This window comes from Drosophila montana, unplaced genomic scaffold (genome assembly GCF_035044405.1).
Source record: "Drosophila montana isolate Dmon_TW-CO22-7 unplaced genomic scaffold, ASM3504440v1 contig_3213_1, whole genome shotgun sequence".
Taxonomy (NCBI): domain Eukaryota; kingdom Metazoa; phylum Arthropoda; class Insecta; order Diptera; family Drosophilidae; genus Drosophila; species Drosophila montana.
This window is the reverse complement of record NW_026998093.1, coordinates 8558-20789: the sequence shown is the minus strand read 5'-3', so window position 1 is coordinate 20789 and position 12232 is coordinate 8558. Positions and strand designations below refer to the sequence as shown.

Sequence of the window (12232 nt, the reverse complement as noted above, 5' to 3'; positions counted from 1 at the left end):
TCACCACACATCTGGGGTAACAGAGGTCTTGCAGAAGGCTCACGCAGGGGCAGGGACAGCGGCAGCTGATGGCGACATTGATGCCTGCCAAGCGGAAACAGGCGTCGCGTGGGGCAGCGCTTGTGGCAAGTGGCTATTGTTGTTTGTTCGCTTTCTTTTGCTCTGCTACAGTTGCTACCTTGGCGCCCCACATTAATTAAAATACATGTGGCAACAGCGTTATGCCATGTCTATGCTATGTCTTAAAGTTTTGGAATTTACTGAAAAACAAACTTGAGCAGCTGCTAGTTGTCGCCTTAAGCTAGCTATAAATAGGTCCATTCAGCAACAAAGTAAATAAACCTTTAAACAAATTTAACTATAAATAGAAATAACAAAAAATAAGTTGAAAAAAATAAAACATTTGCCAAAAATAACAAGAGCTCAGCCAAAACGGTACATTTGACAAGTGCATGTCAGTCTAATGCACAGCTCGTTGGCAAAGGGTATAAAAAGGTTTTTATTTTTCACGGTTTCTATTTGCGGACAGAGCTAAAAATGTTGACAAACTGTTGCATAACTTGAGGCGCGTCTGGGAATGTCGCGCTCGCCTGATGCAATAGCGGTCAGTGCCAAAAATTTCAACGCATTTACAGCTATAACAATTACTTGCATAGTTAGCAAACAACACACACACATGCTCACACACTCAGTTTATGAAATATGCCAAAAAAACAATTAAACAATTTGCGTATAGGCAAAACCATTGACAAGTTCGTAAATAAACACAAGGCAACAAACGCCAAAGAAAGCTCAAAAAAAAAAAGATTCGAAGAAAAACACAAAAACACAAAAAAAATAAAGTAAAAGAAAAACCAAGTACGTGCGTTGCTAGGTTTTCACCGGGGGGGCTGGGCGTGAGGAGTGAGGCGTGGCCAGCATTAAGTAGGTTATTTGGCAGTGTTTAGCACAAATAACTAGCACACGGGCAGCTGCGTCATTGGCTTTGCCGCCAAAGGGTGAAGATTAAAATAAATAAGTGCGCAACAGCTTGACTAAATAAATAAATATAATATATTTCCGTCTATATGCCAGCTAAACAAAATTTGCCCGCTAAGCAGTGGAGGGGGTCAAGTGTCTGGGCGTCCTTTTGAATTTTCTTTTATTAAGCTGCGCACTTGTTGCACGCATAAAGGCCAAATATAATTCAAAGTAACTGAAAAACAAAAAGTAAGCAAAAAACACGAGTAATAATTAGATAGAAAGGCCTACCCGTTTTGGTATATCCTTAGGCATATTAAATATACGCAGCGTATCGTGTAATCAATTTGATTAATATATCTTTGCTTTTCTTTCTTTTTGCAGAGTCTACGCACAGCGTGGACGGCGGCCCTGCATCGTGGCGTTTAACGCTCGATCAGGATCTAATTGATACGCTAAAGGGCAACTTTCCTAGTTGGTTTCAAAGCACATCAGGCGCCACAGCAGCAGCAGCAGCAGCCGCCGCCGGGACAACAAACAAGCCACAAACGCCACAGCAGCAGCAACGACAGCAGAAGCAGGTGGCCGCCAGCATCATACCCATAAGCATTGATACCAAATCAGCCAACAGCAGCAACAATACACTCCAGCAACAACAACAGCAGCAACAACAACAACAGCAGCAGCAGCAATCGGCCATACTGAGCAGCTGCTCCTCATCAGCATCGCCCGCCTCATCGATAAGCTCAAACTGTTCCAAAAAATCCAACAGCAGCTGCAGCAGCAGCAGCGTTAGCAGCGTGAGTAGCTGCAGCAGCAACAGTTCCAGCTCCAGCTCCAAATCAGTTAGTGCAGCAACGGCGCAACGTCTGCTCAACAAGTCGACATCGACGTCGCCCAATAAGAGCCTGACACGCACACTCAAGGCCACCCAAAAGACGCACAATAACAGCCCAAAGGTTGGCCAACTGGTCAAGTCCGCATCGCTGCACAGCCTGAGCAGCGGCAGCGGTAGCAGCGCCAGCGGCAGCGGCGGCTCCTCGCTGCTGGCCACCTTCTCCACATCGCCGTTGACCACCGTCGAGCTCATCTCGAGCGACAGCTGCAACGGCCTGCTGGCCACACGGCTCAGCGGCAAGGCCTTGGAGCATAATTTTCAGAATATAATACTGCTGCAAGAGGCCTACGACGATATGTCGGAGGGTGAGCATTGCCTTACATCTAAATTGACTGGTTGGCCCAATCAGCTAATGGACCACTTTCTATCTTTGCAGCCGAACAGCGTCTGCATGCGACGTTCCTGGGCAGCAGCGATGATGGCAACAATTCCGATTGCTATGATGCCCGTCAATCACCGCCAAAGGCCATTGTCGACTCTAGTCCGCTGCAGCCGGCCATGGATAAGAATAAAGAATGTGAGTAAAAGATTGCTTTTGTCTGCTAACTGCTGAGTCGAGATGGATCTTAACAGTTGAGTCGCTGAGACATAAGAGTCGTTAGCGTGGCTTTCCAAGACCTTTTGCATGGAACTTGGAAACTTATTACCTTGAATGATAACCAAAGCGTTTAAAAAAAAAAAGGTGTCGGTCCATGTTTAGGATCTGCTTTTACTTAAGCAATTTATCCCTTACGTTCATGGTAAATAATAGTTAAAAATTAGAACTCAGGGTGCATAGTCATTGTATTTTTTTTGTTCTTCCTCTTTTCCTTTAACTTTAAGATTTATCTGCTGCTAGAAGCACTTGTGTCAGAGACATCTTGAATTTTCAAATTCAAAACTTGTATATTACTAAATTATACATGCTCAGCTCTGGCGCTTCACGTTCGGCCCTTCGTTTTCATTTATTCGCTTTGTTGTTGGTTCATGTTTTCATATTTGGTGCAAACGCCCACCTTTTTGGCCATCTCGCGGCTGTTTGACATTTGTCAACTTGTTTCGTTTATTTATTTATTTATTTTTTATTTTTTGTCTTAGCTTTGTTTAGTCATACGCTTGGCGACACTCGACGCTGACCAACAGTAGCCGCCGTTGCTTGCCGCCTCATCATTAACAGCGGCAGCGTCATCGAGATCTTTGCTCATTATCGACTTGGAGGCATTTTGCAAGCGCGCAAAAGTCTTAATGAAGCTGTCAGTGCGCCGCGGGCACTTAAGGCGTGCACATGTTCTGCCACGCCCACCCTCCAATTCGCCCACTGCAGCAGCAGCAGCGGCAGCGGCAGCAGAACTCATTCATGGTCCGAGCAGACACACAGATATTGTCAACAGTGTTTCGTTTTTGGCTTTTTGCTGTTTGGCCTACATATTTGCTTGGCATTTTGAGTGAAGAGAAATAATCTTATTCATTTTGAATGGCCTGAATATGTGGATATGTGTGTGTAAATTTGTGTCCCATAGCCGCTAATAGTTTTGACAGCTCTTGTCGCCTGCGCTTGGCTGGCATTCTGACATTTTTGTCGGTCTTTAGTGGCTGCCAAAATGGCAGCCCCAACCCCAACAAAAGTTCACAACACCCTGACCCTGACAAAAGGCGCCAATTATTTGCATGCATTTCGCAATGTGCTCTTCGTTTTTCTCGTTTCTTTATTTTATTTATTTATGCTTTTTTTCTTTTGCAATATTAAAAGTCATATATTAAACTGCCAAAAAGCAAACCAATGGGCAGCCCAAATTTCCGGCAGGCATACACAAATGCAAATGCACACATACACGCGCCCAAAAACCGTTATCTAACAAATAAACATGAACTGCATATTAGCGTTGAAAAAATGCTGCTGTTGCCGCTGCTGGTTCTTCTTCTTCTTTTCTGCCTGGCCCCACTGTAAACATTTTGCAATTTGCAACTAAAATTTATTATAAACAGATGGCAACCAGGCGCAGGCGGCGAAGGCGCTGCAAAAATGTTTTGACAAATAAACACGCTGCACGCGACTTTCAAACGCTCGGCGCGGGCAGAGGTGGAAACGGAAGGCGGGCGGACTGGTGCAGGGTATAGGGCGCGGGATGCTAGCGGCGGGCTGCGGGCTGCGGGGCACCTATGTAAAGCGAGTGGTTGCTGTAAATTCTGTGGCTGCTGCAGGCGCGCAAACGCCAAGGCGGAAATAGCAGCCGCAACGGCAGTCGGTAGGCATGTAAAATGCCATTGCACAGTGGTTCAAGGTAGTGCATAAACAAAAATAATGCTGGCTAGGAAATGTTTGTTTTAAGATACTTCTGAAAGTTGTTTGAACTTGGCAAACAGTAGATTTTATTCGTGTTCGAGCAACTGTTTCTCTGTAATTTAAATAGATTTAGTTGGGCATGCCTTAAGCTATATTTATAATAATAAATTTCGCTAAAGTGCTAAAGAGTTGTATATATGCTAGTTAAATGGGCATTATAAGAATGATATAATATATTGTTGTGCCTAAATTTAGACTTAGTATTTCATAGCGGGCCCCACTGTACCTCCTGCTGCCGCTAATGTTTTGGTTTACTTGGCTGCCTGCTCAATGATTTGGCCCACGCTGATGGCGTCTTAGCTGAGGCGCTGCCGCTGATCACGTAATCGATTTTATAATACTATATACATGTATATATATATATATATGCACATACATATATTCCTCTATATATTCGTGTTATATGTATTTGCGGTCAGCCAGCTGTTGCCGCTCTCATCTCGCTCTTTTGGTTTTTGCTTTGTTTACCTGACCTTCGCCCGTGGAACTGGGCCTCCAAGCAGAAGGGCAACCACCCACCCAGCCACCTACTCACCCACCGTAGTAATAAGAAGAAGCATAGCAGCAGCAACAACAACAATATTAAGAACGATTTAGCTACGTCTACACTTTTATTGCTATCGCATAAAAACTTTTATGTGTTTAATTTGGAATTTTGTTATTGTTTTTATCAATCGCGTGTGTAGGTGTAAAATCGACACGTAAACAGAGCAGCGCCCATTTAGAAATTAAGAAGAAGAACCAAAAAAAAAAATGCAATAACAAGAGGAAGATGAAAACCCAAGAATAAATTGCTAGCGTAATTAATTTGGCAGACGGCACAGTCGTTGGCTTCGTCACCAAGATTGTTTTAGCCGTGTTACATGCCCAAATATTTGCCATAATGAGAAAAACAACAACAACAAATCAGATAGAGAAAGAGAGGGAGAGAGAGAGTGCGAGAGAGATGGTAAAGTGAATTTTTTATACATTTCTGCGCGCTGTGCACACTTCAATCATAAAATGGGCGACAGCTGCCAGCGCCAACCCGCGAGACAATTACGCGCCTTGGCAGCGCTCTGGTCGCCGATATTTTTCTTTTTCGTTTAAAATTTTGTTTTTTTTTTCCTTTTTTATGATGATTTTCCAAGAGCCCAAATTACTTTAATAACGTCATCGTCAGCATCTCACTTTGATGTCGTCGCCGTTTTCACTTATGCGACTTTGTTGTGGCGTCAAGTGTTGATGCTGTCTGCCGTCTGTTGGGCCACAAAACTCTTGTCGTTTTGCATGCAAATAAATGTATGCATATGTGTAACCGCGTTAACCAAATGCTAAAATAAAACAAAACAAAAAAAAAAAAAAGGAAAATTAAATAAAATAAAATAAACTCTGCACTGCATTTGGCATTTCATGCGGTTGGCCTTGGCAGCAAAGCTGTAACCACAGCAGCACCAACAACAACAACCACAGCCACGGTGCAGTGCCCCCTGCTGGAGCCAAAAGATTTGTGTTTTCATTTCATTTGTGGTTTTGGCTTTTATTTTTGGCTCTAGTCTCCTGACTTAATGTGATTTATTTCCATTTTAATTACATGCCTCGTCCCACATTTTGTGCAATAGTCTCGCTAATGTCCATAGCCTAATTGATGCTAATCAACTGAGGCAACAAGTCGTATGCTTAACAAGCAAACTGAGTAATTCATGTATATGTTAAAGAAATTCTTTTCAATTGGTTTTTTGGTTCTTTATTTAAAAGTTGTTTAATCATTCATAAAAGTTACAAGTTTCTATAAAAACAAACTGTTGAGCTAACCGAACTATTTCCTAAGCTAGAACATCTTTCCTAGCTGTTGAGTGTAAATTTAATCAAAGCAATTTGTATGGATTTATTCTTTTGCCACCCATTCTCCGCGTCCATTGTGTGAAGCTGTTATCGCAGCAGAGACTTTGCTGACTTTATGTCAAGTTAATTGACATCAATCTGTCATTTGGTAGCAGTTGCCATATAATCATATTATTACGCATACGCCCCATGGCGTCCGGGCGGCATGTGGGTATACGTCGTTCTTGGTGCCCGGCTTAAATATTTAATTTTTGGGGGCGACAACTTTACACTCGATGGTGTTAAGCAGAAGAAGACAGAAAAAATGAATAAAGTAAAAGTTATATACACCCACAGGAACGAGAGCAACAACAAAGGCAGACCGCACATAAAGATATTAAAAGTTTTCCTTTTTTTCTGCTCTTTTACTTTGCTTTGCTTAGCAGTAATATTTTTGTGCGTTTTGTTGCCTTGTTTTTCCATTTGCAGCTGTTTGTATTTTTTTCTTTTCCTATTCGTGTGCTGGGCTCGACATTTATTGCTTTGGGTTGTCAAGAAATACGAAAACCCGCGGAAAACTTGGGCGTTCGCATTTTGGCCAGCTGTTTAACGAATTTTTTATGAGCTATGTTTTTGTTTTGATCTCTGCCTGCGGCCCTCCTCTGCACTAGCTAAACTCTATAATTTATGTGCGTCCAAATTTGTGGTTTTTGATTTGTAGCCGCAACTTGTTGAGCTGTCATTTAGCGCGCGATGCTTTTGATTTGAAAATGTATAATAATGGTATTTATTTTTCTCCTTGCAGCGCTCAAAGTGAAGCTGATGGTGCGACGGCCGCACTCGCAACTTGTCGAGCAGGGCATAATACCATGTAAGTAAAGCAGCAAGCAGCACACGGTATACTTGTTTCTCGTAATATAACTCCGGCTTTTGCCTAGCCAAATCGATAAATAGTATTGAAGAGCCGCCGCAGAAAGTACACATTAGCCCCACTTATGTGCTTCACAGCCACGTCCTGGCAGACGTGAAAGCCTGGCAAAAAGGATATGCAAATATCCGCGCATTTTCAATGGCCTCCTTACCAAATTTATGCGCGGCGCCACAAAAAGTTGAGCGAACGCAAACGGAAGAAAGCCAGAAAAGAATCAACAAAATACGCGAATTTACAAACCAATTGAATGTGCAGAGCGCAGCCGAAAGTGAATTTGAATTTGAATTTAAATGACAAATTTTCGACAACGCCGAAAAAAATAAGAGAATAATAATAAAAGTAAAATAAATGAAAAAAAAAAATAATATTTAGCTGCCTTGCTGGCGGCACTTTAAAATATTTAAAATACAATCCGTATTTATTCTAAATGTTGCAGAATGTCAGAGTTTTGCCTAAAATAGAGCAAATTTTTGTGTAGGGACATTTCCTAGTACGGTCTACAAATACTTCTTAGCTTTTCAATGCATTAATTTTATTTCTAAAAGAATTGAGAGTTTCATAAATAATTTGATATATTATATATCTAATTTACCTTTCTCTCTCTCTCTCTCTCTCTGCCAGCGCTCAAAACCTCGCCCGCCATCCACGAACAATGCAAGCAGCTGGAACGCGCCAAGACCAGCGATTTGCTGAAGGCCAAAATCCAGCAGCGGCCGAATCGCGAAGATCTCGAGCGATTGCATATACTGGAGGAGGATGAGTGCCACATCGATCCGAGTCTGGCGGAGAAGCAGCGCATGCTGAAGAAGGCGCGCCTGGCCGATCAGCTCAACTCACAGATCCAGCATCGACCGGGACCGCTCGAGCTCATTAAGAAGAACATTCTGCATACGGAGAAGCCCATCGAGAAGATTGTCAAAGAGGGCTTGGTGCCATTCAAGGCAACCAGTGAGGGTCTGTTGACGCGCCCACAGCATCCGCATAGCTATGTCACCTTCGAGGAGGATTCACAGAGCTCCGAGAGCGACACACGGCAGACGCCGCCGCGCCTGGACGAGCTCATGTCTGCGGGCCCAGCGGCCACAACGGCAAGCGGCGGTGCAGTGGTGCCACCCGAGCCGCTTACATCGACGCCTAAGGACATGCTACAGGCAGCTGCCGCCTCAGCGGGCATTGTCACTGTGGCGCTGACCACGCCCACGTCAACGACTAGCAACTGTGGGCAGCTGATGCTCAGCGTGGTGCCCTCCATACAGCTGCTGAATACGACAGATTGTCACATGGTCGGCACACATATTGTGAGTGCACCGCCGCCACCGCCGCCGCCCATGCCTGTTGCCAGTGCCATCAAGGTGAAGCAGGAGACGGCCAATCTGTTTGAGGAGCTGTGCCAGAGCGTGGCCGGGCCAACGTCCAGTCCAGCCAGCAATCACATGCTGCCGATGCTCGCGTCACCTTGCTCCTTGGGCTCCAGCACATCCACATTGAGTCCATTGTCTTCCATTGCATCGCCGCCGCCGCCGCCGACACGGCTGCAGCTGCATCCTGTATCCATCAAGTCGGATGCGCCCGGCAAAGACAAGAATCGCAAAAAGTCCAAGTCGAAGCCTGTGTCCAAGGCGCGCACCATCAAATTTCACGAATATAAGGGACCACCCAGCGCCGCGGGCCAAGCACAGGATCAAACGCAGTCGGATCAAACAACCTCCTATCAGCTGCTTCTCGAGCAGCAGAATTATTTGCTCAAGTTTCTGGAGAACCTCAACAAGAACCAATCCATACTGCCCCCAGCCAGCGCTGCCACAGCCACCCCCAGCAGCTCCATCAGCACCACAGCGAACAGCATCACGGTGACCACTAAGACGGTGCCGGCGCTGGCCACATCTATCACGACGGCGGCAACACCGGCGCCCATTGCGCTGCCCAACACCATTTCTATAACCAGCAGCACGGGTGGCGCACCGTTGAACTTTGGAGACGCGGCATTATTGGCGGCAACGCCCGTAGCAACGCCTGCGCCCACACCCCCAACGTTGTCGCTAATAGCCACACAGCAGACACAAGCAACAGTTGCTACGGCCGCGATGCAGCATCATCAGCAACATCCTCCGCCGCTGCCCTCGCCAGCGCTCTCAGTGAGCTCCTCCATACCGGCCAGTCCGGCCAATAGTTATGCCGAGTCCACCAGCTCCATAACAGATCTGACGCGTCTGGAGAAAATGAAGGTATCCGATTTGAAGCAGCACCTCAAGCGTCGCAATTTGCCCGTCTCGGGGCCTAAGCCGCAGTTGATTGATCGACTGAAACCCTATCTGCCACTGGAGCCCATCGAATGCTGCACGCCGGCCAGCACGCCTGCTACTGTCAGCGAGGTCATCACCATCAGCGATGCCATGGATACCAGCAATTGTGGAGCCACGGATGGGCAGCCGCCGCCAGTGGCCATGCTGGTGGCTGAGTCGCCCGCTAGCACCATGGAGCACGAGCAAATGGATGTGGTGCAGCAGCTGGACAGCAGTCATGCGATGACGCTGCAAACAATTTTGCCACCGCAACCCCAAACGGCGACCATTATACAGAACGAGGAGCTATTGCGCCGGCAGCAGCGTAAAATCGACGAGCTGCAGCGGCAGCTGCAACGCTCCCAACAGGAGCTGCAGCAAATACGGCGACAGCAGCAGCAGCAGACGGTTACAGCTCAGGTGGTTAATGCGCTGCCCTCGCAGCAGATAACGCTGATAACCACCACGGCGAACGGGCCGCAGCAAACGTTGACGGTGCTGCCGCAGCTGGAGAAGACTATACCCGCTAAGGTGACCGTCAAGCCGGCAACAACAACGCCAGCCGGCAAGCTAAATGGTATGCACAACAGCAACAGCAGCAGTCAAGCTAAGAAGCCCGTCAACAACAGCAGCAGCAACGGCATTCAGGCTAACGGCAATGGACAACAGGCACCGCCGATCAATCAAAAAATGGTGGTCAAGCAACAGCTGGAAGCCAAGATACAAAAGCAAAAGGCGGCCGCTGCCGCAGCGGCACTGCAACAGCAGCAACTACAACAGCAGCAACTACAACAGCAACAGCAGCAGGCACAACAGCAGCAGATGCGTTTGCTTACGCAAAAGACACAAACTGTACTCATTCCATCCAACAACAATAACAATACAAATAGCGTGCCCAAGCTGCCAGCCACGCCCACAAAGCAGTCAAATGCTGTTAATGCTACTGGCAACACGGCAGCAATATTGCATGCAGCCAAGCCAGTTACAGCAGCAACAGCCGCCGTGCCGCATCCAAACAACGTGGGTCTCGTCTGGAATGAGGGCAACCAGACCATATTTTTGCTGGGCCTCAATGATCAGCAGATGACGGCGCACACGCTGGGCAACATTAGCCTCACAGCGACAACAACAACAACAGCAACACCGCCGCAGCCGCCAGCGGTTGCAGCAGGAGCAACAACTGCCACAAAGAAACTGCTCAATGGACACCAGCGCACAAATTCGTTGCCCAGCATTGTGTTTCCCATTGATGCCAAGCCCATCATCACACAGCAGCAGCTACAGCAATTGCAACTACAACACCAGCAGCAGCAACATTTTCAGCCTGGCCAACAGCTCATACAACTAGACATAAAACCCACAACAGCGCCGCCACCCCAGTACGAGGAGGCGACGAAGCAGTTGGCAGCCAGCAAAGCAGCCGCTGCCATGGGCAACAGCATGCCGCTAATGAAGATCAAAGAGGAGCCGGCAGCATCACCCGCGCCACCAGCAGCAGTAACAGCAACGGCAACCGGAAAATGCCAAATACAGCGCAAGCCAACGGGCATCAAATCGGAGCAGGTCAGCGATGTGCTGGACATACTAATCAAGCAGGGTGAGCTGCCGGAGAGCGCTGCCCTGGAGCCCATAACGCCACTGACGCCGCTGCCCGAGCTGGCCATGTTCAATGGTGTGACGCCAAGAACAGCAGCTGGCGGTGCCAGCATTGTGCCGCTGGTGCCCAAATTGGAGGCGCCGCCCACACCACAATCGCTGCCCAACCTGGACATGGCCATGGACACCAACGACAGCCACGTCAGCTATGCGTCCAGCAATCCGCAAGCCACAACGCATGGTTACATTGAGAATATTGATATGGCCTCGCCGCTGCAGACAGATGTGTCGGCCATTGATGCGGAGAGCGTGGCAAAAACTTTGGACATATTTCTGGAACAGCATCATGCCACGCCACCGCCCAGCACGCCGCCCAAATGCAGCAGCAACAGCGTCAGTGGCAGTGCCAGCGACAAACCGAACAGTCCGGATGCCAAACTCAATCATTTTGATGAGTATGAGCTGCTGGAGCTGATGTCGCAGCAACTGGAAATGGACATTGGCGACGACTCGAACAACTATTGTGCCGGCAAGAACAGCGCCAATAACAACAGCATGCGACGCGATCTCAATCCCAGCCTGCAGCCCAGCATCAATGAGCTGCTCGATGCCAGCAGTCCGGACAGCGTGCTCTTGAATAACAATCACGGCGCCGATGTTGACTTCGATGCGGACAGCTTTGTGGCGCAGCTTAGCCAGCACGTTGCCACCACCGCCAGCAGCAACAATAGCAACAACAATAGCAACAATGCCGCCGCCGTGGAGTGTGGCACGGCAAATGGTCACTACAGCAGCACTCCGATGGATGTTTGCGATGACTTCGAGAGCACATTGAACTCCATAATGCAGGCGGTCACCCAACCGCAATCGGGCGGACATGGTGACTATGCCACGGCGGCAACGGGCATGGCCAACGGCATGGGCAATGCCATGGACGGCAGCGGTGGTGGTGCTGTGGATGCATTCAATGCTAGTGGCGATATATTTGATTTGTTCAACATTGATGACTACAAGATGAGCTGGGCGGCAGGTGATTTTACCGTATAATAAAATACATTGAAATGGGCCAATAATTTGGACAAACTTGTTGCTTTGCCCATTTAAACGATCCTTATGCAATACACCCTATCGTGTGGCTCACTATTCTCAAATATTCCTGAAAATTCGTTACGAAAAACACAAAGATGAAAAACACAACTAAAAAGAAATCCTATTTATTTTCTAAATGCATTTAAAACATTTGAACGATATAGATGAAATTGCAAAACTTTACTATTTCCAATTAAAAAAATATATATAAAACAAAAAACACATACACATACACAACTAAAGCCAAAATTGCCGGGAGAGTTAGTCCAAAAAACACTCCACAATATTTCAGCACCCTTTCCTATAAGCAGCAGCAACAACAAAAAAAAAAAAAAAGAGAAAAAATAAAA

At 47.0% G+C, this 12232-nt stretch overlaps 1 protein-coding gene across 1 annotated transcript in view; it reads left to right on the top strand.

Annotated features, from left to right (window-relative positions):
• Positions 1-12232, top strand: part of Mrtf (Myocardin-related transcription factor) — a 41545-nt gene extending 29313 nt beyond the window's left edge. Inside the window, exons 2-5 of the mRNA XM_064688405.1 lie at positions 1345-2163; positions 2235-2375; positions 6790-6855; positions 7537-12232. Coding sequence (XP_064544475.1) covers positions 1345-2163; positions 2235-2375; positions 6790-6855; positions 7537-11840 — 5330 coding nt within the window. The 3' untranslated portion in view covers positions 11841-12232. The remainder of the gene's footprint in view (positions 1-1344; positions 2164-2234; positions 2376-6789; positions 6856-7536) is intronic.